The 26,557-nt window shown below is 54.4% G+C and overlaps 2 protein-coding genes across 3 annotated transcripts in view; one reads left to right on the top strand and one right to left on the bottom strand.

The window, feature by feature from the left end:
* Zmat5 (zinc finger, matrin-type 5) overlaps window positions 1–18,609 on the top strand; it is a 31,386-nt gene extending 12,777 nt beyond the window's left edge. The window contains exons 2-6 of one of the 2 annotated variants that reach the window (XM_005396222.1): window positions 3,411–3,565; window positions 9,550–9,612; window positions 11,775–11,855; window positions 13,994–14,105; window positions 18,408–18,609. In XM_005396222.1, the coding sequence (XP_005396279.1) occupies window positions 3,439–3,565; window positions 9,550–9,612; window positions 11,775–11,855; window positions 13,994–14,105; window positions 18,408–18,537 (513 nt within the window). In that variant the 5' untranslated portion in view covers window positions 3,411–3,438 and the 3' untranslated portion in view covers window positions 18,538–18,609. The remainder of the gene's footprint in view (window positions 1–3,410; window positions 3,566–9,549; window positions 9,613–11,774; window positions 11,856–13,993; window positions 14,106–18,407) is intronic. The other variant, XM_005396223.2, reaches the window with a different exon arrangement.
* A 106-nt stretch (window positions 18,610–18,715) lies between these two features.
* Cabp7 (calcium binding protein 7) lies at window positions 18,716–22,385 on the bottom strand (the record flags this gene model as incomplete). The annotated part of the gene is given in 4 exon segments (XM_005396566.2): window positions 18,716–20,181; window positions 20,413–20,566; window positions 20,876–20,988; window positions 22,242–22,385. Coding segments are annotated over 4 exon segments (539 nt in total), but the record flags the coding sequence as incomplete, so codon positions are not given.
* Between the last annotated feature and the right edge of the window lie 4,172 nt (window positions 22,386–26,557).

Here is a 26,557-nt window from a genome sequence, read left to right as displayed (position 1 = left end):
GGGGGTACCTCACAGCACTGCTCTGAGCCTCAGTTTCCTCCTTCGTAAGTGGGATTATACATACCTCCTGTGGTTCAGAGGGTCCAGAGTGGTTCCACGGTGTGATAAGTAATAAAGGATAGGTGCTATCAGTGTGATTTGTTGGAGGATTTTTTGGTGCAAGATTAGCAGTGTGGGCCTTGCTGCCGAGATTCTAAGCCCAGCTTGGTTGTTTTCTAGTGCATAACCTTGACTAAGTCACTTCTTGGGAGTCTCCAGTGCCTCATCTCAAAAGGCATCATAGGCCTGCCCTACAGGTTGTCTTGAGGATTACATGAAGTGATGCATATAAAGCTCTTTTTGTTTTTGTCCTTTTGAGACAGGGTCTCACCATGCAGTTTAGGCAGACCTTGAGCTCACTTTGTAGCCAAGGCTGGCCTCGAACTTGCAATGATCCTCCTGCCTCAGCCTCCCAAGTGCTGGGATTATGCATATAAAGCTCTTAATCTAGTGCTGCTGCATAGTAGGTGCTCAGTAAATCATTATCTCTAATAATGGCTAACATTTATTGAGTATTTATATGATGCCAGGCATAATTTATTAGTGGTCAAAACACTGACTTGTGATACCAGAGCTTGAACCCACGGGAGTGTTGAGCTACGTCCTCAGCCCTTTTTTCTCTTGTTTTTTTGTTGAGATAGGGCCTCACTAAGTTGCCCAGGCTAGCCTTGAACTTTCGGCCCTTCTGCCTCCGCCCCCCAAATTGCAGATTCCAGGCATGCACTACCACCCCCAACAATTTTCATTATTATCTGGTGCTGGAGATCAAATAAAGGGTTTTGTGCGTGCTAGACAAGTTCTATACCACTGAGCTACACTCCCAACCTTAATAATCTGTCTGCATTAGCAAACGTCTTTGTACCACACCCCCCAAAACTAGCTGATCATTCACACCCACTGCCTCATTTTCCTACAGTGAAATAGAGGCCTAGAGAGCCAGGCGTGGTGGCGCATGCCTGTGATCTCAGCCCTCAAGGAGCTGAGGTAGGAGGACTGCTGTGAGTTCAAGGCCAGCCTGAGCTACACAGAGAGATGCCTCAAAAAACTAAAAAAATAAAAATTAGGCCTAGAGCAGGGCAGTGACTGGTCCAAGGTCACACAGCCAGCTTCCCGGTGCCCTGTGTGGTTTGGTCCAGCTCAGCCTGCTGCAGAGCCATGTTCCATGACAGCCTCCCACAGGGACACCCTCCTCCACCCGCCTTTCCCATTACTCTCCGGAGCCAGCAGCTCCTTGGCGCTTCAAGCTTCGTGAATGGCTTGGTGAAGCACTCAGCCGTGAAACGTTCATCTCTTACAATTTCTATCCAGTTCCTATAAGTTTATTGGCAAGACGGGGTATATTAGAGCTGCCAAATTTAATATATCAAGTCCACATGTCTGAGATGCGGTTTCTCGGCAGTCGTGGGGGAAGAGAGGTTTTATACGTTTTCATTTGGAATGACTGGCTGTTCCTGATCCCATTACAGCCCCTGACTTAATGGCTGCCATCCCTGTCTGCCGCAGGAGTGACTTTCTCCATCAACCTGCTTGGCTGCCTAGACTATCCGGGATGCTTGTTTGTCTCTGCATTTCCTCCCCGTCTCTCCCTCCCAAGATGCAGTCCTGCATCCGTCTGCTCCGTGAGTCAGGTCCCAGCTTCATCCTTATTTGCCAGGTCCCGAGAGTCTGTCTGCGCTTGTTAGGGAAGTCATTCCCTGTCCTCCTCTGGACCTTCAGAGCCTTCTCTGTGAAGTAGAGACCAGACCACAGCATCAAGGGCTGAGTTAGCCTCAGGCTTCTCATGTCCCAGAGTGGACCCATTCCTCCTCTGATCATGTGGTACCAAACTGGAGGACCCGGGGGCTGTCTGTAAGAGATATAAAATAACTGCCTACCTTGGGCAGCAGCCTGAGACAGGAGTAGTGGCTGTGATGCCCGTGTCTGAGGGGTCTAAAATGGTAATATTCTCATCTCCTTCCAAGACTGGCTGGGGACTTGTCACCCAAGAATTCATTAATCTGTTTGGGAAGCTGTTAGCACCTGCTGCCTGAGCCCTCAGCTTCCCTAAGCGTTGAGCTGGCTGTGGAAGAGAAGACACCTGGCAGTGTGATTTTAGGGGAACTGTGTTTACGTTCTGCTTGCCAGCTGTGTGACCTTAGGCAAATCACTTCCTTTCTCGGAACCTCAGTGTTCCAAGGGAAAATGGGAATTAATTCATTTATGTCACAATGCTTGATTGCCTACCCTGTATCACGTGCCATTTTAGGTGCTGGGCCTCCAGCCATAGGCAAAGCAAAAGTATACCTGCCTTCATGGATTTATATTTTTGCTAGGGGAGAAAGACAGTACACGTAAGTAATTTATTACTTCACAGGAGAAATAAATCAAGGAATGGGGAAAGCTAAGGGGAGGGTTCTGCGATTTTAAACACAGTAAAGCGGTCATGGCAGATTACTGAGAAAGTAGCACTTGAGCAAAGACTGAAGGACTGAGTGCAGGTGTGGCAGGTGCCTGGGAGAGAGCACCCCGGTCCAGGAGACGGCAGGTGCCAGCCCTGGGAGTGGCCGTGTGAGGAGCACCGTGGAGGCAGTGTGGCCTGCACGGAGAGAACCAGGAGTAAGGAGGCCACAGGGCAGCGTTGTGGAAGGGGAAGAGAGGCTGACCAGAGGGTGTAAAGCAGGGTCCTCCCGCCTGGATACATGTTAGGGGTACCTGGCAGCTTTAAAAAAATATCAAGGCCTGGGCCTCACCCACTTAAGTTCTGTTTTGTTTTGTTTGTTTGTTTTTGTGGTCCTGGGGGGTTGAACCCGTGTCCTTCACACTGAGCTACATCCCCAGCCCTTTAGCTTTTATTTTGAGACTAAATTCACTGAGTTCTCTAGGCGAGGCTTGAACTTGTGATCCTCTTGCCTCAACCTCCTAGAGTGCTGGGCTTACTGGTATGTGCCACCATGCCCAGCTTGAGGTTCTATTTTTTTAGTTTTTGAGACAGGGTCTTACTGTGTAATTCAGGCTGTCCTTGAACTTGATATGTAGCCCAGGCTGGCTTTGAATTTGCAGTGATCCTACTGCCTCAGCCTCCTACAGTGCTGGAATTACAGGCCTGTGCTATAATGTTCAGCATTTGAGGTTCTGGTGTTTTGTTGGTTTGGTTTGGTTTGGTTGGTTTGGTTTGGTTTGGTTTGGTCGGTTTGGTTTGGTTTGGTTTGGTTTGGTTTGGTTTGGTTTGGTTTGGTTTGAGACATGGTCTTGCTACGTTGTTCAGGCTGGCTTTGAACTCACTGTGTAGTCCAGGCTGGCCTTGAACCCAGCAGTCCTTCCAAGTGCTGGGATTACAGACGTGCTTATAGCTTTTTCTCTGATGGTCTGACCAAGTGTTCATGGTTCCCCAGGCAGCTGCAGCACCTGGTACAAGTGGGCATGGGGAAGCGATACTTCTGTGACTACTGCGACCGCTCCTTCCAAGATAACCTCCACAACCGAAAGAAGCACCTGAATGGGCTACAACACCTCAAGGCCAAGAAGATGTGGTACGACATGTTCAGAGGTGAGTGCTCAGTAGTGGGACTCCTGGAGCCTGTGCTCTGATCTTTCTGATCATTAAACAGGACCACCATGGTCAGCAGCAGTCTGAGTCAGGGCTGTCTGAAGATCGAGAGAGGAAGGAGCTGGGCGAGTGGCACATGCGTATGATCCTAGCACTTGGGAGACTGAGGCGGGAGGGGTGCATGCACAAGGCCAGCCTGGGCTACAGAATGAGCTTGAGGACAGCCTGAGCTACATAGGAAGGCGCTGTCTCAAGGAGAAGAGGGATAGAGGGGGCGGGGGCAGGAAGAGAGGGAAAATACCGGCAGAGGTTGGGTCTGTAGTTCCAGGGCTAGCGGCGCCCTCAGAGAGGGCAGGTCAGAATGGGAGGTCCTCTCCCAGTGATCTTGACCGAGGGCTTTGTGCCGCATACACTGTGGGCCACCCTGTGGATACTGTGGGCAGGAAGGGGCCTCTGAGGAGTGACCCTTCAGCCACCAGCTGAAATGCTGCTCACAGGTCTATAGCCCCTGTTCTGGGGGAAGGTATGCAAAAACGCAGGGATCCATAAGCAAAGCCCTGGGTCTGGGAGCAGAGGGGCAGGGGTAGATCTGTGAGGGAGAAGGCAGGACCCAAAGCACTGAGTAGATCTTTCAGGTCCATGAGGCCAAGCAAGGGACTGCACTGTCCCAAGGGCAAAGGACAGCTAGCAGCCTTGGGAGGCCGCTAGGCAGAGGCCAATACAGCCTGTTCTGTGCTCACTAGCAAGGACTCTGGGGCTGGATGCACAATGAAGTTGCTACTCAGTGTCTGGCTAGAGGGAGGGATGAATAGCCCAGCTGCGAAGGGAGGAAGGCGGGGAGGGAGGGCTCTTAGGGAAAAGCCTCTCAGAGCAGGTGCATCTGGGGCAGTGAGCTGAGATCTGAAGCATTCAGCACAGGGCCTGGCCCCCTGAGGGCGGGGTTGCATAGAGATGGGAGCTGTGCTGCCGCACAGCTGTCTTTAGACATGCACACTGAGGCATGGCCAGGGAGGGGCTGGAGCGCACCGGCAGAAGGACGAGAGAGCTTGGCAGTGTGGCAGGGGTGGACCAGGAGCTCCTACAATGAGATGGGGCGGAGCAGTGCTACACAAGTTGGGAGCAGGATTCTAGGACATGGCCCAGAGTCCCAGAGGAAAGTACTGAGGCCTAGTAGCCAAGAAGAGAGGAGAAGGAAGGGAGAGGGTGTTCTCTGGTCTGAGACTCAATGTGTATAAGGGAGTTGGCATTTAAATAGAGTATCTGTCCAGCCTGGGCTACAAAGTGAGCTCAAGGCCAGCCTGAACTGCATAGCGAGACCCTGTCTCAAAAAGACCAAAAAAAAAGAGTATCTGTGACATGCCTGTCACATGCCCAGTGCGTGCCATGGTTTGTCATTTGTTTCTCTCAGTGACTCTTCAACACAGAGGTTCTCAACCCTGGCTGCAGGGTAGGATCACCTGGAGACCTTCACATAAAAACCATTAGCCGGGTGCTGTGGTACACACTTGTAGTCCCAGGTACTTGGGAGGCTGAGGCACAGGATTACTCGAGCCCAGGAGTTCAGGACTAGCCTGGGGCACACAGCAAGACATTGTCCCAAAAAGGAAATAAAAATACTGACTCCTCTGACGCCCTCCTCAGAGACAGACTGGGGTGAGTGGGGACTAGGTATGGTATTTTTAAAGCTTTCCCAGATGTTCCCCACTTCAGATGAGGAAACCGAGGCTCAGGCTTGAAGGTTGCTTAGCAGGTCAAGCATGCCTGTGGTTGGGAGGGAGCAGGAGTGGGGCAGATGGGGAAATCAGGAGCAGGGAGGGCTTCTAGGTGCCTGAGAGGCCTCTAACCCTGGCATCAGGTGAAGGCCCCCTGGCCCCAGATCCAAGGGAGGCTGATCCGGCATCAGCCAGGCAAAGTGTACCTTGGCCTTTGCTCCAAGTCCGAATCTCTCAGCTGAGAACAGCTCGGTCTTGGGTCCAGAGCTCGTGGACGGGGGTCCTTGGGATCCTTATAGAAAAGAGGAAAGGGCAGGTGCCTTAAGCCCTTCCTCAGGCCTCCTGTGTTCTTAGTGTCCTCTCACATCCCCACCCACATTTAGTCCTTAGAACAGCTCTGCAAAGAGTGCTGGTGGTCCCGGGGCCCCCACTTACAGGCAACGATTTTAAAATGCAGACCAGTGGACCCAGAGTTTCTAGCTACTGGTGGCCAAGGTGGCATATGCACTCTTTCCACTTCTGCAAGAGGCTTCCCCCAGGACCCCAGTCACCCCGAGGAGCGGCACAGGCTCTGGGAGGCACTGCGTGCCCGCCCGGGTGAGCGCTGCTCTCCACACCAGCTCTGCTCCCAGCTTCATCCCTTGGGCAGCTCCCTGAGCCCCCAGCAGCTGAGTATCCGAGGGCTTGGTCAGGACAAGCGTGGGCCCTGGAACCTGGATGCCTGGGTGTCACTCACTAGTGGTATGGTGCTAGTTTCGCCACATGTAAAACAGCCATAAGAAGTGCGCACCTCCCAGGGCTGTGACAAGGGTTTGGCCCTCCCGTGATGACTGGCACATGAGGGGTCGCTAAACAGGAGCAGTGTCTGCAGAAGGATTGCCCTCAGGCCCCGTATCTCACGGGCTCATTTGTTCAGCCAGTGCCCAGTGAATACTTAGCTTGTCCTTAGCTCTCAGGTAGGCTCTGAAGATTCAAAGACGGGTAAGGCAGGGCCTTTATCTCCAGTTACCACACTGCTCGGGGCAGAGCCCCTGTCCTACCTGTGTCTGTGTTCTGGCCTCTCCCTCCTGGCCCTGGTCACACTGCTCACTGCATATACTGCCCTCTTTCCGGGCATGCTCTTTCTGTTCTCTGCCCTACCCCAAATCAGCAACCCCCATCTCAGAACTCAACTCAAGCAGCAAATCCTTGGGACGCCCTCCCCGCCCCCTGGCCAGGTCACACGTTGGGCTGCAGGTTCAGTGTTTATCCCGTTTACATCCACGTGGATTAGTGTAGCTGTTGGACTGGAAGGAAGGACTGGCTGTGACTTGTTCTCCACTTAAATCCTCATCCTGGCTCGGTGCCTGGCACACAGGACGTGCTCAGTGAACATTTGAAAGATGAATGTCTAAATGACTGAGCAAACACAGGGTGCCAGGGTCACTGTTAATTTTGGGAGATGAAGAGGAAGAACTGACAGGTCAGATCACAAGGAGCGTTGAACACCAAGCAGAGGAGCAGGGGCCTCTTAGGGCAGGGCCTGGGTTTTGGCTTCTCGATCTGGAGTGCATGTCAGAGGCACTGATGAACATTTAATAATTCTGATTCTCTCCTGAAAGTTAAAGCAGAATCTGAGAAGGGCGGGTCCAGGGGGCCCATGTACTTTTTTTATTGTTTATTTTTCATTAGTATGGTTTTGCATTACATAATAATTACATTTCTCATGAGGCATTGGTACATGTACATAACACCTATGAATTCTTTTTTGTTTCCTATCTCTCCCACCCCTCTCCGCTCCTTCCCTGTCTTGGTCCCCTTCCCATTTATAAAAGCTCTATTTCCACTTTTTTCTTTCAGTTCTCCATATTTTTCCTTCCTTCCTTCCTTTCTTTTTTATTTATTGATTTTTTTGAGACAGGGTCTCACTTCATGGTTCAGGCTGGCCTTGAACTCACTATGTAGCCTAGGTTGGCCTTGAACTTGCAGTGATCCTCCTGCCTCAGCCTCCCAGGTGCTGGGATTATAGGCGTGTGCCAGCACACTGGCTCCATGTGCTTTACTATGCAGTGATTCTGAAGTGTAGGAGGGTTGAGAACCTTTGGCCAATGGCTGTGTGTCATGGAAATTCTCCCCAGAACCATCCAGCTAAACTCCTCTGTCTCACCCGCTGTGCCAGCCTCAGTGGTCCTGGCCTCAGTGGGGCCTTGGAAAACATTCACATACCTTCCACCAGGCTGCTTCTCCCAGGAATGGCAGCCAGGGCAAGTTGTGGTATCTGTATTCTCTGTTGGGAGAGCTGAGTCTGATAAGCCCTTTGCCGACAGGTAGCCCTTCTCTACTCTGCTGACCCTACCCCTGGCTCTGTCAGGCTCCCCCTGGAGTGAGTCCTTTGATAACCAACTTCCAACCCCAGCAAATTCCCAGCTCCTTCAGCCACTGGTGCCCTGCAAGGAGGCATCTCCCAGGGATGGGCCATTTATTCAACCACCAGGAAATCAGCCACCACGTGGACAAAATAGGGGCTCTAAAAGTCTCACACAGCAGGGTTCAAGCCCGGGACTACCAGCTTCTTAAACGTGTTTCCTTGGGCAGGTCATTTCTCTGTGTGAACCTCAGTTTCCCTTCTACACAATGGGGTGTTAGTACTGTACAGTGGTCTTGGGAGGAGGAAATAAGAACTCCTGCCACTGGTGGGCACCCAGTTAGTCCTGACTGCTCCTCATTGCTTGGGCAATAGGGTCCCAAGGTGCACCTGGTCCCACAGGCCGATTCCATTGTTGTCACTTTCTTGGTGATTCGATGGTTCCACCGGGGTTGGAAACCACAAGCCTTTTCTACCAAGTGCTCTCCATTCATAATTTTATTTAATTTTCATAGCAGCCCTGCCAGGTGGGCATTTTTCTCCCATTTACTTGGGGAATGGGGTGGGCTACCCACTGAAACTAAGCACCCTGCCTGTGGTCCGGTGTACCTGGGATTTGAGCCCGAATTTCTTGGACCCAGAAGCTTATGGTCTTTCCTCTAGCCCAGCTGCCTCTAAGAAAGGCAGCGGGCAAATGTGCAGCCCAGCCTAGCCTCTCCCATCTAGTGTGGACAGAGGGCCCCAAGTTTGCATACCTCCTCGGTATCTTATTCACAGACCGATTTTTCTTGAGGTAGGGGTCTGTTTATGTTGCCCAGACATCTGACTCCTGGGCTCAGGCAACTGAGCCTTAGCCTCCTGAGTGGCTGGAGCTAGAGATGTACAGCACTGTACCCAGCCTACTCGGAGATTTTGACTGATTGATACCTCACCTACCAAGATGAACACATTTTAAAGCCATGGCTATATGACAAAAAATAAAGGCAGGAAAAACTGGAGAAAACCGGAGTTAAAGTTAGTATCCAAAGTGATTGCTGGGAAGTCCTGTCCAGGGCAGTGGCTGGCCTGGCTGTGAGCACCACAGCTGGTGACAGGAGATAAAACAGAGAGCAGGGATTGCGTCTTGCCTAGGGCACAATTCCTCAGCTCTGGGATTGGTTGGTGGGCTTCTTGGGCACCATTATTTTTTTTAAAAGCTTTTTATTTTGACATATAGTTGTGCTTGCTTAATGACCAGGGTACAACCTGAGAAATGCATCTGTTAGGTGATTTCATTATTGTGCACACATCATGGAATGTATTTACATAAACTAAGATGGCTCTGACATAACTAGGTGCTCTAATCTCCTGGGACCATCACTGTATATGCAGCCTACCATTGATCAAAATGTCGTTATGCAAGCACATGACTGTAACTATAGATTCACAGGAACTTAGAGTCACACCAGAGGTCCCATGGAACCTGGATCAAAACCAAACCAAACCAAGCCAAAAATCTCCCCAAGTAATTCCACTGTGCAGGCAAGGTCAAGAATCTCTGACCTCAAACCCAATTCTTATCGTTGGCTGGTCCTGGGTGAGTAGGAAGATGGGGTCACCTGTCGCTTAGATCCCTCTGCCCAGCAACCCCACCCTTTTGTTTTTTTTTTTTTTTTGGTCTTTTTGAGGCAGGGTCTCACTATGCAGTTCAGGCCTTGACCTCACTTTGTAGCTCAGGCTGGTCTTGAACTCAGGATGATCCTCCTGCCTCAGCCTCCTGAGTGTTGAGATTACAGGCGTGTACCACCATGCCCGGCTGTCATCCCCACCTTTTACTCCATGATTGTGGAGTTCTTTGTGACTTGTTACTGCGTGCCTCTGAAGTCCATGCACCTTTGCCTCTGCCACCCTTGGAGCCATCTGAACTGAGCCCCTCTTTCCTCCTGCAGATGCGGCTGCCATCTTGCTGGATGAGGAGAACAAGCGACCTTGCAGGAAGTTCCTGCTGACCGGTAAAGTACTCTGCTTAGCTCAGATCCTTCAGGAACCAGCAGTGCCTGTCTGTGTGGAATTCTCTGTGTGTCTCCTCAAACCCTGGCCGTCATCCTGAGCCCAGCAGTGGGCTGACTGGTCAGTCAGGGCCTCCCCAGGGTTGAGCCTTGGGCCTTCCCAAGGCCTGGTCCTCAACTCCCTAAACCTAGAATGTGACTTTATTGGCTCACTCAGAACAAGCAAACAGTAGAGGTTTTAAGTAAACTCAGGGACTAATAGACTAACTGATTACATTATCCTGGGAATCCAAAAATGGGCATCTGAAATGAATAGACACTTTTCAGATGAAGAAGTAGAAATGGCAAATAAATATAGGAAAAAATGTTCAACATCACTGGTCATTTGAGAGGTACAAATTAAACAACACTGAGATTCCATCTCACTCCAGAAAGAATGTCTGTTATCAAGAAACCAACCAATTACAAATGCTGGAGGGGCTGTGAAGGAAAAGGAACCCTTCTCCACTGTTGATGGCAGTGTAGACTGGTACAGCCACTGTGGAAATCAGTGTGGAGAGTCCTCAAAAGACTAAAACTAGAGGTTCCATTCTACCCAGCTATTCTTCTTCTGGGTATCTTCACAAAAGAATTAAAAGCATCATACTACAGTGATATATGCACACCCAGGTATATAGCAGTACAGGTTTTTTTTGTAGATTAATTACATTTATTTACAGTCTTCACTTTACCAGCAGTGCAGCCTAAAATTGCCAGTATCCTGTTTTAGTCAATTCTAAAATTGATACTACTGATCAAATAGCAACTGTGATATAATTTCAAGAAAACCTTTAAGTTCAAAGAAGCAGCAACAGCATACAGGCTAGCAGCACAGTTTGTAACAGATAAATCTTGGAAACAACCTAAATGCTTGTTAACTGATGAATGGATAAAAAAGATGTGGAGTTTTTTTATGCAATGGAGTACTACTCTGCCATAAAGAAGGATAATCTTGAAACATTTCTAGGTAAATGAATAGACCTTGAGACAATACTCATTAGTGAAATAAATCAGGCACATGTGTTCAAATATTGCATGGTTTCTCTGGTGTGAGAAACCAAAAGTGTAAACAAGGACCAAAATGTATAACAGATACTGGGAAATGGGAAGAAAACGTTCAAATGAGAAGAGGAATGGAGGTGGGGGTAGAAGGAAAGAAGGGACAAGAAAAAAAAGAACAGAAGGAAAAATGGAAACAAAGCTTTTGTAAATAAGGAGGGGAAGAGAGGTTGAAGGGAGGGGAAGGAAGGGGAGGAGAATGGGAAAGAAAGAAGCAGCAAGATCTATCACATAAGGTACAAATTCTCTGTGATGAATGTTACCATCAGGTATATCTAAAATGTACCAATAAAAAAGTTTTGAAAAGTAAATAAATTACCCTGGGAGCCCTTCCTCCTGTCGCCTCCTTCCCAGCAGGCAGAGCCTGGGACAGTAACAGGTCTTATGCGCTGAGGAAGTTCACAACCAGGGCCAGGGATGCTAGGTGTCCAGGCACTTTCAGTACTCAACTCATAAAAATTAACATAATTCAAAGAGACAAAGACATAGTAAGTGGAGGAAGCAAAGGCAGATGAAATTACAGATAGGAGAAATAAGACAAGCCAGGAGAGAATGGGTCTGTTTGCTCCTGAGGTCCTGGGTACCACTCTCCAAGGGTTTGGCCCTGCGCTTCCTAGCAGCTAAGGCACAGAGGAAAGCCATGATGACTCACATGGTTTGCAAGGGAAGCCGGCACGGGGGAGAGGCCCTGCTGCTGAGCTGGGAGCTGGGTGAACGGCCGTGCTGTCCTCAGGAGATGTGCTGCCCCCACGGGCCCTGCAGATCAGGGCCTTTCCCGTAGACTTGGCCTTGATGTGCATATGTCACTGGTGTGTTAAACGGCCTGGGACACCACCAGTGAGTTGCTCAGCCCTTAGAGTGGATCCTCAGCATGAGGAGCTGCCACCGGGATCATGAGCAGGACATGGTGGTTCCTGAGGGTGGGCAGGGCCTGAGAGAGTCTAGTGTTTCAACTAGGGTTGCTACTCTAGGCCCTGAAATCATGCCCCTAACACTCTAGGAGCCATCATCAGGGTGCCCACAGCCCATGTTGGCAAGTGACAAATAACTCTGTCTTCCCGTTGCAGGCCAATGTGACTTTGGCTCCAACTGCAGATTTTCCCATATGTCAGAGCAAGACCTACAGGAGCTGAGCATCCAGGTGGAGGGTACGTTGCCGCAGGGACTCCGGGTGAGGTGGGAATGGGGTGAGGGAGGGGCTGTGGGATCTGAGACGAGAGAAGCCAGCCTGTCCCTCTCCACCTCTCCCTACTGGAGGCCATCATGGACAGTAGGCCCAGGGCTGCCCAGGGTGATGGGGCCCTGAGTTTCAGTTAGAGGTGAGTGTCCGGAACTGGGCTGTGTCCCCAGGAGGTGAAGCATATGTGGTTTCCTTCCCTGGAACACGGAGGGTGTGCCTCAGCCCCACCCAGCCCTGCTGCTAACCAACCAGCAGTTGTTCCTGGCTGTCTTCCCTCCCTCCTCCGCTCACTCAGACTGGCACTGAGGAATCTGCTTGGCCCCAGGCAGATCCCCCACAATGCTCTGGAGACAGGGGATGAAAGAAAGACTCTTCTTGCCCTCTGGATCCTCACAGCCTGCTGATTTCACAGAGAAAAAGTTCAGCTTCTATGGAAACTGGCATATCTGCCTTTGAAAAATTCCCTGCTCACTTCCCAATAACAAAACAAGGAAGTTTCTACTTGGGTGATCTTCACTGATCTTCTGTAGCTGCTCCTTGGACAAGTAGAGGGAGTGCAGCTGCATTCAGGCCAAGGCCGTCCTGTGATCCCCGATGCAAGTGGGAGGTGGACTCCGGGTTCCTGGGGAGCTGCCCCCACTCTTCTCTCTCCAGCCAGAACATGCTGGACAGCTTGACCCTGGCCCTTGTCCCCCACTAGGCCTTGATCCCCTCTGCCAAGCCAGACCCGAGGGTGCCACACCCTCCCCTGGAGAGCTGATGGCAGTGCATCTGCAGCCCTGGCACCCGCGCAGGATTTCTAGGAGCTTTCCCAGAGCAGAGGCAAGGCCTCCTCAGACCAGCCAGGGAGTCCTGGCAGAGGCAGCACTGTCGGGTCTTTGCTGGCCATGGAGTCTCAGGGAATGGCTGGCTCATGGTAGGGAGAGCACAGGCCACTGGGCCTGAGCTGGAGACCGTGTCAGTGGAGACAGATATGTGAGGCCCAAGGGAGCTGGCAGTTTGGACAGTTGTGACTCTGCCAGGTCTCCTGCAACCTTGGCACGTGCTGGCCCTCGTGGAGGAAGTGTCCTGACCTGTCAAACATGATGGTTGAGAAGATGAAGTGAGCCAGGCATGCTAGTGCAAACCTATAATCTCGGGACTCTGGGAGGCGGAGACAGGAAGGTCACGAGTTCAAGCCCAGCCTGGGCAACTTAGCAGCAAGACCTTGTCTCAAAATATAATTGAAAAAAGGTTTGGTGATGTAGTTAAGTGCAGAGGCCCTGGACTCAGTCCCCAGTACCACATAACACACACAGACACACACAGACACACACACACACACACACACACACACACACACACACAAACGATGAAGTGAGATGATGCCTGTGCTGTGTTAGCCCAGAGCCTGGCACCAGGCAATGTTGATCCATGAGTTTGAATGACCTAAGGTCCCGTCACAGACCAACTTCTGACAAAATCACCTGCTCATAGCTGTCCATTCATTGTTTGGTTTTAATTCTTAGAGCAACTTTTTTTTTTTTTTTTTTTTGTCTTTTTGAGACAGGATCTCACTGTGCAGTTCAGGCTGGCCTTGAGCTCACTTGTAGCCCAGGCTGGTCTCGAACTCACAACAGTCCTCCTGCCTGAGCCTCCCAAGTGCTGGGATGACAGGCGTGCGCCACCACGCCTGGCCAGAGCAACATTTTTTGTAGGGCAGCGTATGAGATGAAATTGGGGCTTATTGCCTTGCCTGCTGTCACAGACTTTGCTGGTGGGCGGAACTGAAGATTCATCCCAGTTCTGTAGCCCAGACTTGGACCCCTCTGAGAGCTAGGTCCTTTACATGCGCAGTCCTGTTTCCAGCTCCTCCGGGCTTTGGGGGGCAGGCGGTGCTGTGACCCTTGAAGAGAAGCAGAATGAAGCCCATGGTCCTGGGGCACGGTATGAAGACGGGCCGAGGAAGTAGCGGCATGGAGGGGACGTGCCGGCAGTCCTGCTCCTGTGTCTCCCTCAGAAGGTTGCTGCAGCATCCCAGGGCCTGCCAGTTCTTCTGCTTTGTGGGGGGCCGGACTTGCGGCTGGCAGGATTGCACCCCTCACCTTTGTCTCCCTATCCCCACAGAGGAGAGGCGGGCCAGGGAATGGCCACTGGAAACCCCTGAGCTCCCTGAGGGCCATCTGGAAGACTGGCTGGAGAAGAGAGCCAAGAGGCTGAGCTCGGCCCCAAGCAGCAGGTACAGGGCCCAGGGCCCGTTCCCCGCGCCCGCTGGGAGCAGACTGCAGCCTGCCTGTTCTCTGCAGGAGCTGAGGAATCCCTGTGATCTTCCAGCCGTCGGCACTCCCCACACGCACGCAGCTCCCTGCCAGTGGGGCACGCTGGAAGCCTTAGGTTCCCAGCCCTGGCGGGAGGGGGTACACTTGGAAGGCGCCTGTTCTCTGGTCCCCTCATTTAGTAGCTCATCCCCTTATTAGAGTGTAGTGGCTAAAGGAAGGGCAGGTAGCCAAACAGATGGCAGCCGAGCTCCCAGTGTCTAAGCAACCTGTGTAGCTGCTACCCACTCTCCCCTCTAGGGTCACCTCAGAAGGGGAAAGCGAGGCTCTCAGGAGCGTAGCTGCCTAAGTGCACATACTGTTAGGAAGAGGCAGAGCACGGGTGGTACGGGGTGTGACAACAAGGTTCTTGTCCCGTTGCCTCCCCAAGGGAAGGGTCCAAGTACTGAGGACGCTCAAAAGTGGGCCGGAGCCCTTCAGCTCTTACACAGGAACGCCCTGGGTCAGGGTCCCTTGCGGTGTGGGCTGCGTGCCAACCCAGGTCCTCCGTTCTGGAGGAGAGGGACACAGTCCACACTTCACCCCAGCGGACAGAGGCACAGAGGCAGGCAGGGGCTTCTATAACCACATAGCATCATAGCCAAAAGCAAGGCCAGGGCTCCTGGGGTCCCCGTCCATGAGTGGAGGAACGAAAGGAGGAAAGGGGGCTAAGGGATGGGCTCCTGAGCAGCGTGCGACTGCGTACAAGCTGCCCTATCCTGGGCCTCCTCGCTTGCCATCTTGTAGTGGAACTTGCGGTCCAGTTTATCCCCATGGTGTGGCCTCATGGGATGGCAGCCTGGCTTCAGCCAAGGGGACCTGGTCACAGCCTGTGGGATGAGGGCTTCCCAGATTGCAGCTCTGCCAGCAAAAGTTGAGTTCTTGCCCCGGTGAAGAGATTACTAACTTTGTCTTTCACCTTGATTTTAAACCCTTGCCCGGTGTTTGTGCCCTCACCTTAAAAGTACATGGTACGGACATGACGTAAATGTCAGATGTGGGTGGGGCTCAGTGATAGTGATTCTCTAGCCTGTGGGAGGCCCTGGCTCTAATTGCCAGCACTTAAAACAGAGTTGGCGTGTGGCATCCCTTCCCCTAGACCTATCTGAAGGAATGTGTCTTTGGTCGTGTGGGCTGGTCCTTCTGGGACCAGCCAGCATGCAGATATTCGGGGCCTATGAACCAGGATCTTCTAACCTGTGTGCCAGAGGGTTAGGGCTGGTCAGAGGCTACCCACAGAGCTCCCAGGGCTCCCTCTGCTCCCCTACTTTACCCTTCAGGTCACAGCACCAACCAGCTTCTGAAACGCGCTCTGGCTGGGACCTCCCCTGCTGGCACCCTCCAAGGCATCTCCCACCTCAGCAGGGCCTCAACTCCACAGCCCTGCTGTCAGGGCCTGAGGGTACCTCCCAGCTCGCCCACATGGCTCATCGCTTGTATCTGGCCTCTGTGAATCACAGTAGACACTTGGCAGCTTCTTAGATGGGGTGGTCACTTGCAATTTGGGGGCATCCTGGGTACAGTTTCTTCTTTTGCTTACAAGATCTTGTCTCCGCACCTGTGCCTGGCAAAGCCCCACTCCGCCTCTGAGCGTTAGCTGGGATATTTTTCCTTCCAGCCTCAGCTCCTCCTCCCAGCCTCAAGCAGGCGTGGGTGGGCCCAGGACATGGTGACTGCATGAGGATACATTCTGGGGAGCGGGGTCCCCCGCCTGGAGCACTGTTATCTAGGTGTTCCTGCTATGAGCCCCTTGTGGTCTGGGGATCTCGGGAAGCCCCCGTTTCCGCCGTCTGGGGCACAGATGGCTGCCTGGCCCACCTGGGGCTTCAGCCTCCACAGGCAGAGCAGATCCCCCGCCCCAGGAGCTGGGCCAACCTTCCTTGTAAACAGGGACACAGAGACTCCCAGAAGGCGCAGTGTGGCAGCACGCGCTCCTCCCCTTAACAGACTGACCCTGAGGGATCAGCCAAGAGCAGACAGTGGTGCGCGGCGGCGGGAGGGAGCAGCCGGCCTCAGACATGCAGACTAATCCCTGGCCGGGCCGTGCTGTCCCTGCTTCCATTGTTGGCTCTTCTGATTGGGACTTTATCCCTCTTAATCTCCCCTGTGCACCCCTCTCTGGGCCAGTGCTACTGTACATGCCCCTCCACCTCCATGAGACTCTTTCCTCTTGGTAAGGAGCGTGTCTGGGCAGGAGCCAGGGAGCTGCTCCTGTCCTTATGGACAGGGAGGTCAGGCCCTGTGAGAAGCCTGGGGCAGGGTCCCGCCACATGCACACCTGTAACCCCAGGTACGGGGCTGCCAGTGTTCGCTCTGAGGCTCAGAGGGTGGCCGGCTTGGCAAGCTGCCAGCGTCCATGAGCAGACTCGGGGAACACCCGGCTCCTGCCATGGCCCTTAGGGCAGACAGAGGCCCTGGGCTGAACACTGGACCCAGAAGATGGGTCCTAGCTGCCCAGGAATCTATCCAGTTTGCTGGAGGAAGGGCCTGAAGCTCAGGGGCAGGGGCTTCCCGGGATCAGAACCTCCCAGGGAGAACCTGCTGTCACCACAACTCCCTCGAGAACCCTAGCTCTGCTGCCGCTGGGGCACCTCCTTCCAGCAACTGTGAAGCCTCTCCCACCCTCTACCTTCTCTGCGGCTGGTGGAGTTTATGAAATCTCCCCAGCCCATAAATCATGCTGAGAGCCGCTTTCTGTGCTTTCCAGCAGGCAGCAAGCCATTGAGCAGGGGATGTCCCTTTCCTCTCCCTGGAGGCTCCAGCAAGTCCTCAACTGTCCTGTCATCAAGTGTAGAGAGGGGCAGCTGGTGGATGCAGCAAGGCAAACGCTCCAGGCTGTTGACTCCAGCCCCCAACCCCTACCCCACCTCCACCTCCACCTCGGAGACCTGAGGCCTGTCCAGACTGCTCCTCTTTCTGCAGAAGGCTGACCCCTGGGCCCCCAAATCAAGTCAGGAGCTGCCAGGTCCTCACCTTTCCTTCAGGCCCGGGGAGGACCGGGGTATGCCTGGAGCAGAAGGAACTGAAGGGGCGGGTGGTAATGTCTGGGCTGTATTGATTGCATCACCTGACATATGACTGACTCCTTGCACATCAGTTGCTTCATTTGCAGAATGGGCTTCACATGGGGATTCTTGAGGTTTCTCTAGGCCGTAGTGTCCGTCCTGGAATAGTACCTAGCCAGGAAGAGCTCATAGTGTGGCTATTTGCTACTGTGCGGTGTGTGGGTGACCTCTTGGCATCAGGCCCAGCCTGGACACTGGCATACAGACAGGCCATTTCCCTACCCATGCCCTCTGCCTTCTGAGAGCCCCAGGCCCAATGGGGGACAGATATGAGCCCCTAGGCTGGTTCAGAGTGCTTTGTAGCCACGAAGGACTGTGTCCCTAGAGTGGCCTGAGGGGGCCCGAGTCTGGAAGGGTCTGAACGTGGAACATGCGGGAGGGAGGGGAAAGGCTACCCGTGTGCCTCCCTGGGCCTCAGTCCCTGCCTAGCCAGGGCTCCCCAGGCTGGGCACAGATGATGCCTTTCCAAGAACAGCACTTCAAATGGGCCCTGAGTTCCGGGGAGGGGTGGCTTGCGGGGAGGTGAATGGTGAGGAGAATGAGTAGCATGAGAAATGAGGCTTTAAAAAAAATTCAGACCATATTTTTTTCTGATTTCAAAGGCTTGCGTGCTTGTAAAACTTTCTGAAAAGTATAAAGAAGTTAAAAAAAAAAACCACCCATAATTGTACCACTCAGATAGAACCACTGTTAACATTTTGCTGTATCTTCCAGGGTTTTATGCATTTATATATGTTATATATCTTTAAACAAAAATAGTATCATGCTATATACATTATTTTATAAGCTGCTTCTTCTCCCTACTCACATAGTATGTCTTTCCTTATCAGTGCATATAAAGTTGCCTTAATTTTTACACAGGCTGCATAGCATTCCCCACTGTGGACGTGCATATGTATTTAATCAGTCCCCCACACGTGGACACTGAGGTTACTTCCATTCTTCCCAAGGCCATTCTTGCACCTCAGTCTCTGCCTATAACCCAGCTGTTTTCTTGGGCTCCGTTCCTAAGGGGAGGTTGCTGGCTGTAATCTGCTTCCAGGCAGCCAGCCCTCCCCATAGCCAGGGTGGCGGGAAGGTGAGTTGGTTCTGGGCTGCACTCCAGCCTGAGCATGGGATGTGCCCTGTCCTAATGTTCTGCCTTTCTCTCTTTCTCTCTAGGGGCGAACCCCTCAGAGCCACCGTCTTCCAGTACCCTGTGGGCTGGCCGCCAGTCCAGGAGCTGCCCCCATCCCTGCGGGCACCCCCACCAGGGGGGTGGCCCCTGCAGCCCAGAGTGCAGTGGGGCTGAGGCCCATACCCATGCTTAACTCCCATGGTCACTGTCTCATCCTTCACAATAAAAACTCTTGTTCACACTGGGGAGGCCGAGCCCCTGCCTGCTGTGTCCCGTGGAGTCCTGAGGCTGCGGGACTGACCTCCTCAGGGCTCAGCAGCCCCCGTGGCAGCTGCAGCCCCATCCACCATCCTCCCTGCCTCACGGGATGTCTTGAGATGAGCAAGGAAACTTCCAGATATTTATAAAGAAAGTTCGTCCCCATGGTGGTTTGAGTGCGTCTGCCCTGCCGGCATTCTCAGCTCCATTCTGCAGCCACTGGTCAGGGGACGCACAGGGCCTGCATGAGACAGGTCCTCTCCAGAGCGATGGGGCTTGCAGCGCTTCTCCCTCGGGGACCAGTGGAGGTTCAGCCAGCTGGGCAGAGGGTACACCAGTGTGGCAGTGCCTGTCACCTGGGTGTAAGCAGCCCCAGGCCTGATGACAGGTGCCCAAAGACTCCACCTGCCATCACAGCTCTGGCAGACTTCGCAGCCCCACGTCTGCCCATGCTGAGCTAGTGCCAAGCATTGAGGGTGCGACACGTGGGACCGAAGAAGGGCTGCTCTCTGGCCTGGAGGTGCAGATAAGTGGGAGGGGGACAGGCAGGGAGGCTCTGAGCTAGGAGAGTGGCTTGGCCACACTTCTTGGCACTGACGGCACCGGGCGGTGCCCGCTCCCTGACGCAGGGCGTGGCCCGGAGGCCTCCCCGGGTCCTCTGGCGGAGCACCCTGACTGGTGGGGGTCACACAGGCTGCTCGGGCTGCGGCTCACTCAGCTGGACTACAGCTCTAGGTTCTGTGCTGGGGGTAATACGGTCCTTGATCCCAGGGCCTATGGGGGTGGCCCAGAAGGTTGGGATGCTCCATCCTCCACGAGCTCCTGCCTTGCCTAAGAATCCCTGTTGGAGGAGAACCTGGGGCCAGGTCTCATGCCTTTGGACCTTCAGGCTTTTCATGGGGAGGGCTGGGTTTGGGTCTCTGGAGGGTCAGAGGAAGGAACCCGGGAGACCACAGCCTTATACCCTTTTCCAAGAGATTTTCTGTCCCCTGTCAACATTACCTTGCCCACAGCTCTGGGCAAACCTCACAGACCAGAACTGGGGTTGGCTTTGTGACCCTAGGCTGATGGCTGCCCTCTCTGGACTAAGGCCCACAGCAGGGACTGGATCTTGGGGGGGTCCCTGTACAAATCCCTCCTTTCCCAGGGGACCCTGGAATGTGGGAAGAATAGCGCTACATACAGGCCAGGGTGGGGGCACAGGCAAGATGTAGGGAGCCGGGGGCTGTCCTTGGAGCCACCACCAGGTCCTGCACGGCCAGGCCACAGCTCCATGCAAGGCCGGTGGAGCAAGACAGGTGGGGTCACCAGATGTCCAGGCCCTGAAGTACATGTGGATGGTGGCCTGGGGAGCCAGCAGACGGGGAGGGCTGCAGTAGTGGGTGTGGAGTGGCCTGGGCACCGCATACACCAGACAGGGTCCCAGTGGGGCCTATTTCATGCCGCTGCGCAGCACCTGGTTGGCCGCGATGAGCATGACGCTGATGATGAAGGCGATGGCAAAGGCGCAGATCAGACTCTTGCGCACGCACGTCTGGCGGATCTGCTGGTTGGAGCAGGCTGTGGCCACCCACGGGGAGCACCAGGGAGTAGAGAGAGACAGGAAGAGAGTGAAGCAATGGAATCAGGAGCTGCCACTTTGCAACATGCGCTGGACCCATGAGGGACACGGGGACATGGGACTTGGGATGCGCAGGAGCCCCTGAAGTCTCCCTGTGCAAACCCCTGGTGTATCCCCCACGCAAGCAGTTGAGCCTCCCCATAGGCACTCACTAGGGGCCAGGTACTCACTCTCCACATCCACGGGGCACTCCTCAGCCGTGCCCAGGTGGCTCTCTTCCTCCGTCATGATGATGTTCTCTATGTCCTTCATGGACAGGTGCTCACAGAAGGTGTCGTAGAGCAGCCGCTTCAGCTCGTCCACTGTCAGCTTCTGCATGTCGCACTTGGGTGGGGTTGGGGAGCGGGTAGTGTTCTGGCTACTGCTCTGCCACAGTCCCCACCCAGCACCCTCTAGCCATGCATGCAAGCATAGAGACAGACCTCCCAGTCCCAAAGTTCTGGACACCACTCTCTCCATTCCCCCAGAGAGTACCTGTCTCTCCCAAGGAGCCCAAGGCCTTCCAGGAGGTATTCACCCAGGGGACAAAAGCCTGGAGTGATCACCTGCCCTTCACAGGGTGGGCCTTGCTATTTGCAGCCATGATCCCTCTCCACCATGCACAGCCCTGAGTCCCAACCAAGCAAGGCATACCTTCCAAAAGACGGTGTCGAAGTCAGTACCATGGAACTTCTCCGGGATTCCCGAGGTGGAAAGCTTGGGTCCTAGGAGGGTCACAAACTCCTCAAAGTCTACCTGGCCATCACCTGAGGGAGACACAGGTCCAATCAGTAGGTCAGAATGAAACCCAGCTGGGAAGGCAACCCACGGCCCAGAGGACCTGAGATGGAGTCCTGGCCCACTTGGGCTTACCATGTGACCTCAGGCAGCTGTCCCCCCAGACAATTCCAGGGCCACCTAACAAGCCCCTAGGTGAAGTCCCACTGGGGAATGTGTAGGTGGGGGCAGCAGGTGGCCTCAGTGGGGCCAGCATGTGGGAGGCCCTCCCAGCTCACTCAACCCTCCACGGCCCCCAGCACTCTCATGCTGATGAGGTTGACTATATGGCCTGGACGTCCTTTCTGTCATACAGATAGGACACAAAGCTGTCACTGGCTGGCTTGATGGGGAAGAGACCACAGTGGGATAAAGCAGAGGAGACTTGGCATCACTGGTCTTTATCAGTTTTTCCTTAATGAAATGCTAGGCGGCAAGCAGAACTAATTAATTTTGTTTTGGGTCATGGGGACTGGAATATTTATGACACTATGATATCCTTCCTACTTTCCTGTACTTACTTATTTTGTGGTACTAGGGATTGAACATAGGGCCCTTGCATGGAAGTACATCCCCAGGCATCATCATTATCATTATTATTATTTTTTTTTTTTGGTGTTTTTGAGACAGGGTCTCACTATGTATCCCAAGCTGGTCTTGAACTCACAGTGGTCCTTGCTTCTCAGCCTCCTGAGTGCTGGGATTACAGGTGTGCATCACCACACCCAGTGTCACTTTCTATTTTAAATTTTGAGACAAGGTCTAACTAAGTGGCTAAATTGCCCAGGCCAGGCTTACACTTGTGATCTTCCTGCAGCAGCTTCCCAGAATGTAAGGATTACATGTGTGCCCCACCACAGGCAGCTTTCTGTTTTGTTTTATTTGAGGTAGGGTCCTGTTATGTAGCTCAAATTGGCCTCAAACTCGTGATCTTCCTGTTCTAGTCTCCCAAATGCTGGGGTTACAGGCAGGTGCCTCCACCCTCAGCTGTTTTTTCCCTACTTTACCATGTTTCAGACTACAGAGTGAAAGAAGCAGTCCTTTCACTGCCTGGAGCTATCAAACCCTCTTTGGCCTCAGTTCTCCAAGCTGAGAAATTGGGCCACACTTATCACGGGCTTTGAGGCAGCTTGAAGTGGGGTGAGCAGGAAGCCCAGGGTGGGCTCTGTCTCAGTGGCTCAGACCCAGACCCTGCCCTGCCCAGGGGGTCCAACAGGTGAGGAAACTGAGGCAGGGGGCTCACCGTCCATGTCCAGCCGCTGGATGATGACCTCTAGCTCCACCTCGTTGGGCATGTAGCCCAGGGAGCGCATGGCCGTGCCCAGCTCCTGCTTGGAGATGAAGCCATTGCCATCACGGTCAAACACCTTGAAGGCCTCGCGGATTTCTGTGGGGGGAGCAGAACAGGCTGGGACCTCAGCCCTGTCCCCAACATCCCCCTTCCCAGACCCCCAGGACCTGAGAGTCCAAGCCTGAAACTGCACATCCAGTGAAGCAGTCATAGGTGGCCCCAGGGTGTACTCTTGCCGCTGCTTTCTGAGGACTCTGGCCTGGCTAGGCCTCAAGCACAAGTGTACTTGGCCAGAGGCAGTGACAGTGTGCCAGGCTCCCACAGCCTCTCCTGGCATGCTCACAACGACCCCGTGTGGTGGGTGCAAGGAGGGCGCTGGGCTCACCAGGCCAAGACAGCTGCTGGAGGGAGGCTCCCCCACCCCAGGTCCCTCCAGCCTCCCACCCCCAGTCCCTCATCTCCATCCCACTGGGCTTCCTGCACCCCAGGTCCTAACACTGGCCAGCATTCACTAATGACCACGTGAAGCAGGAGCACCTCCAGCTAACAGGCTGACAGCTGGGCACAGGCTGCCTCCCCATTTGGGGGAAGAGAGAGAGGGCAGGAGGGCCCCCAGCAGGCCCAGCCTGGATCAGATGCAGGGGTCACCTCTCTATTGTATGGAGGGGAAGACTGAGGCCTGAGAACCTAGGTGACTCAGGTGTGGAACAACAAACACCTTTGGCTGGGACTTGGAGACTAGGCAACTCAATGTACATCCTTGGGCAGCCTCAGTCTTATCTACAGCAAAATGGGCAGAATGATGAAGACAACAAAGATGGCTGGGAACTGTTGAGGGGGTCCTAGCCTCCCACCTTTGCTCCACCTTTGTTTCTCTGTTGCTGTCTCTTTATTAACACAACCCCATTCTGACCCCAAACAGTACTTCCTTCTTGGGGAACAGATCTCAGCCCTCTAACTTCAGCTCCCCGTGGTCTCCTTGTTGCTCCCTGAATGGGGAATTCTGCAGGCAAGAGTCAGGGATAGAGAGAGAGAGAGAGACAGCGCGTGCGTGTGTGTGTGTGTGTGTGTGTGTGTGTGTGTGTGTGTACACACCACAAACTGAGGTGCAGGTAAGCTAGAGGGCCGGCCTGGCTCAGAGGGGGTCAGGGCTACTGCTATTGGTCAGGCTGTCCCAGGCCTTGACCTAGGAAGGGGCCTGTGGGTTTTTAAACTACTTACAGAATCCTACACTCTTATCTTAGGAGGAAACAGGAGCCAACCCGAGACCAGGGACCCCCACAGCAGGGTGACTGAGCCGAGGCCCCGAGCTCCATCAGGCTCTCCCCCACTGCCGTCTGCATCCAAGGTCTGAGGGCACGGTCTTGCACGTAGGCTGAGACGTTGGGCTGTCCCTGAGCTGTCTGTGCCCTCCAGGACCATCCCAGGAAAGGCCTGAGACTCTGGTCCCCTAGCCAGTGGCCCTTGGTCCAGGGAAGCAGCAGGGCTGGGAGGTCTAGACCACGCCCAGGGCTTTCTGCAAAGCCCAGATCTGAGAAATCCAGGCCAACTCCCACCTAGCATTTTCCCGGGCCACCGAGGAAACACTGAGCTCCCCATAACCAGAGGTGTGGAAGAGGCCTGGCAGCTCTGGGAACTTCAGCCCCAGCGGCCTTGGCGAGCCCCAGCACTGCTCCACTTGCAGCCTTTGAATACACAGCTGCTCTTGCCTCAAATGCTGTTCGGGTCCCCACGGCCAACTAGGACGCAGCCCCAGTTCTCAGAGTGCACAGCTCCATCTTCCTGTGCCCTCTCCACCCCCTGCTGTCCTCGGCCTTCCCCTGGGTCCCCACAGGCCCGTGTTTCCCCCACACTACATCATCCCCCACACTACAACTCTGAGTGCCATGACAGCAGGGACTCGGTGAGTCGTGTTCATAGTTTTCCCATTACCTGGAGCAGGGCCTGTCACTCAAGCATAAACATTTGCAGAATGAATGATGAAGGAAACGAATGACATGAGGAACCCACCCACCGGGGCAGTCGGAGAAAGAGCTGAGCAGACCTCACGTACCACTCGCCGTGTAGCCATCGCTCAGCGCCCCGAACAAGCCTGGCCAAAGGAAGCACGTGCTTTCCACCTGCAGCAGCCAGACGCAGGAGTCTGCCTGGCCCCTGGCTCAGCACCCAGTGCCCTGGGCCGCATTCACACTATGGGTCACCCACAGAAGAGGGAAATGGAGCTGAAGGGCTAGTCTGGGGGGATCCAGGGTCGGGACCCCCACCAAGCCTTTGGTTTCCCCCTCTGCAGAGGCCCATTTAGGAGCTCTCGGGGCCAGGAGGCAAAGCCCTGGCGCACAGTGGGGACAGGAGTGAGAGGCACCCACTCCCCTCGCTGTGAGCTGAGGTACAGGCTGTATCCTTACCCTGGCGGGGGCTGGGGACAGCCCCCAAAGCCCAGCACTCCCTCAACTACAGCCAGCTCTCTTCCTTGGAAGTTCCGAGGAAAGGCACTGGGCAAAAGGGACGACCACAGAGGCCAGGCAGGCAAATCTTGGGGTATGTGGGCAGACAGCAGGCTCTAGGACAGCTGTGCAGGCTCCACGGCCATCTCTCAGGCAGGGCTAATCTCTTGGGGCCACTGGGTAAATCCACAGCCTGTCACCTCCCTGTGCACAGGTCCCTTCACCCACCTTTTCTGCACACCCAACTCACACTACCGTCTGGGAGCCCTGCCCCAACTGACCCCTTCTGCCCAGAGAGGCCCAGTTCAGGCCCCAACTGACCCCCTCCTGCCCAGAGGCCCAGTTTAGTTCTTCTCCACTTGTTGGTCACGTAGACCCAGGTTCAAATCCTAGTCTCCTCCATCCTGGCTGGGTGACCTTAGGCAGCCATTTGCTCACCTGTACAATGGGACCTGCTGGGATGATTAAGCAAGAAAATCAAGCATGTAAGTGTTCAGCCAGGCCTGGCTCAGAGATGGACGCTGTAAATCAGATCGTCCCAGATGGCAGAGATAGAAGGAGAGCAAGGACTGGGTGAGGTCAGGACACCAGGCTGGTCGCCCACTGTCAGGACTGGGACGTGAGGCCTGGGCTTGAATCCTGGCTTTACTGCTCAGCAACCAAATGACCCAGACAAAGCACCTCCCTCTCTGAGCCTCAGGAACCGGGCTGTGAAATGGGATGAGACTCTGCCCCATGGCCTCCTACCCACTCCTGGAGGGTCCCCGAGGGTGGTGGGTGTCACACCTGTCACTCTGTGCCACAGCACAGCATGGCTGGGTGCATTTCCCCGAAAGCCTCATTCCCTTCCCGCCTGTGAGGCCAGGGGAACCCTGCCGTGCTACATCTTGGCATGGGGATGGCTGGCCCGGGAATGGGCTGGCAGGGCCGCCAGGTTTCCAGGCTGATACTATCCCCCACTTGCCACCTCCAACCTGACATCCCTCAATCCCCTGCCCAACTGGCGGAGCTGTGTCAGGACCGGAGCCCCAGCAGGCCCCGAAGGACACACAAGCGCTCTGTCAGAGAGCTGGAGTGCAGGGGCACAGGATGGCGGTCACTGGAAGGGGCAGTGTCCATCCTCTGCAGTGCCAGCCACTCTCCGCGGCATTGGCCCTGCGCCCCACCTCTCCAGCCTCCCTGAGCTTCTGGTATCTGCAGAGGTGTCTGCTGGCCTCAGGCTGCAGGTATCAGGGTCGGGAAGGGAACTCCCCAGCCTGCCCCTGGCCAGAAGGCCCCCATCTGGCCACTCTCAATGCAAGGTCCACTTCTGACCTGGCCAGCCGAGTGGCAGCCCCAGAACCTCGCCCTGGTGGCTGTCTGCCTGCCTGTCCCCCTTCTCCCCTCTCCGGCCAGAAAAGGTGACGGTGTGCAACCCAGCCCCCATTCCCACCCTCGGCCGCTCCAGCCCACTGATGCCTCAGGGCCAGCCTCAGTGCTCCTGGAGGCCTCTGCTATGGGCGCACACTGGAGAGGGGGTGCACAGAGGGAATGTGAGGGAGCCCCTGTCTCTTTCTTATGGGCGCGGTGGGCCCCCAGGCCAGCTCCACCCAGCCACATCCTTACTCTGCCAATTGCCATGCATGGCTCCCCAGAACCACAGGTCCCCAGATGTCTCCGTCACACTGAGCCCTGGCCCCCAGCTTTCCCTCCTGGCCCATCCGTGCACTGGCTGCAGCCCTGCTTCATAGGCCTCAGGTACTCCAGGCTCTTGCCCCCTGTGGGGTCCTCTACCTTCATCTTCCCTGCTGCCAACGTTGGGGTCCCCAAACCCCACTGCCAGGT

Source organism: Chinchilla lanigera, unplaced genomic scaffold (assembly GCF_000276665.1).
Source record: "Chinchilla lanigera isolate Chin_1 unplaced genomic scaffold, ChiLan1.0 scaffold00054, whole genome shotgun sequence".
NCBI classification, from domain to species: Eukaryota; Metazoa; Chordata; class Mammalia; order Rodentia; family Chinchillidae; genus Chinchilla; species Chinchilla lanigera.
Note: the sequence above shows the minus strand (reverse complement) of the source record. Positions and strands in the feature narration are given on the sequence as shown.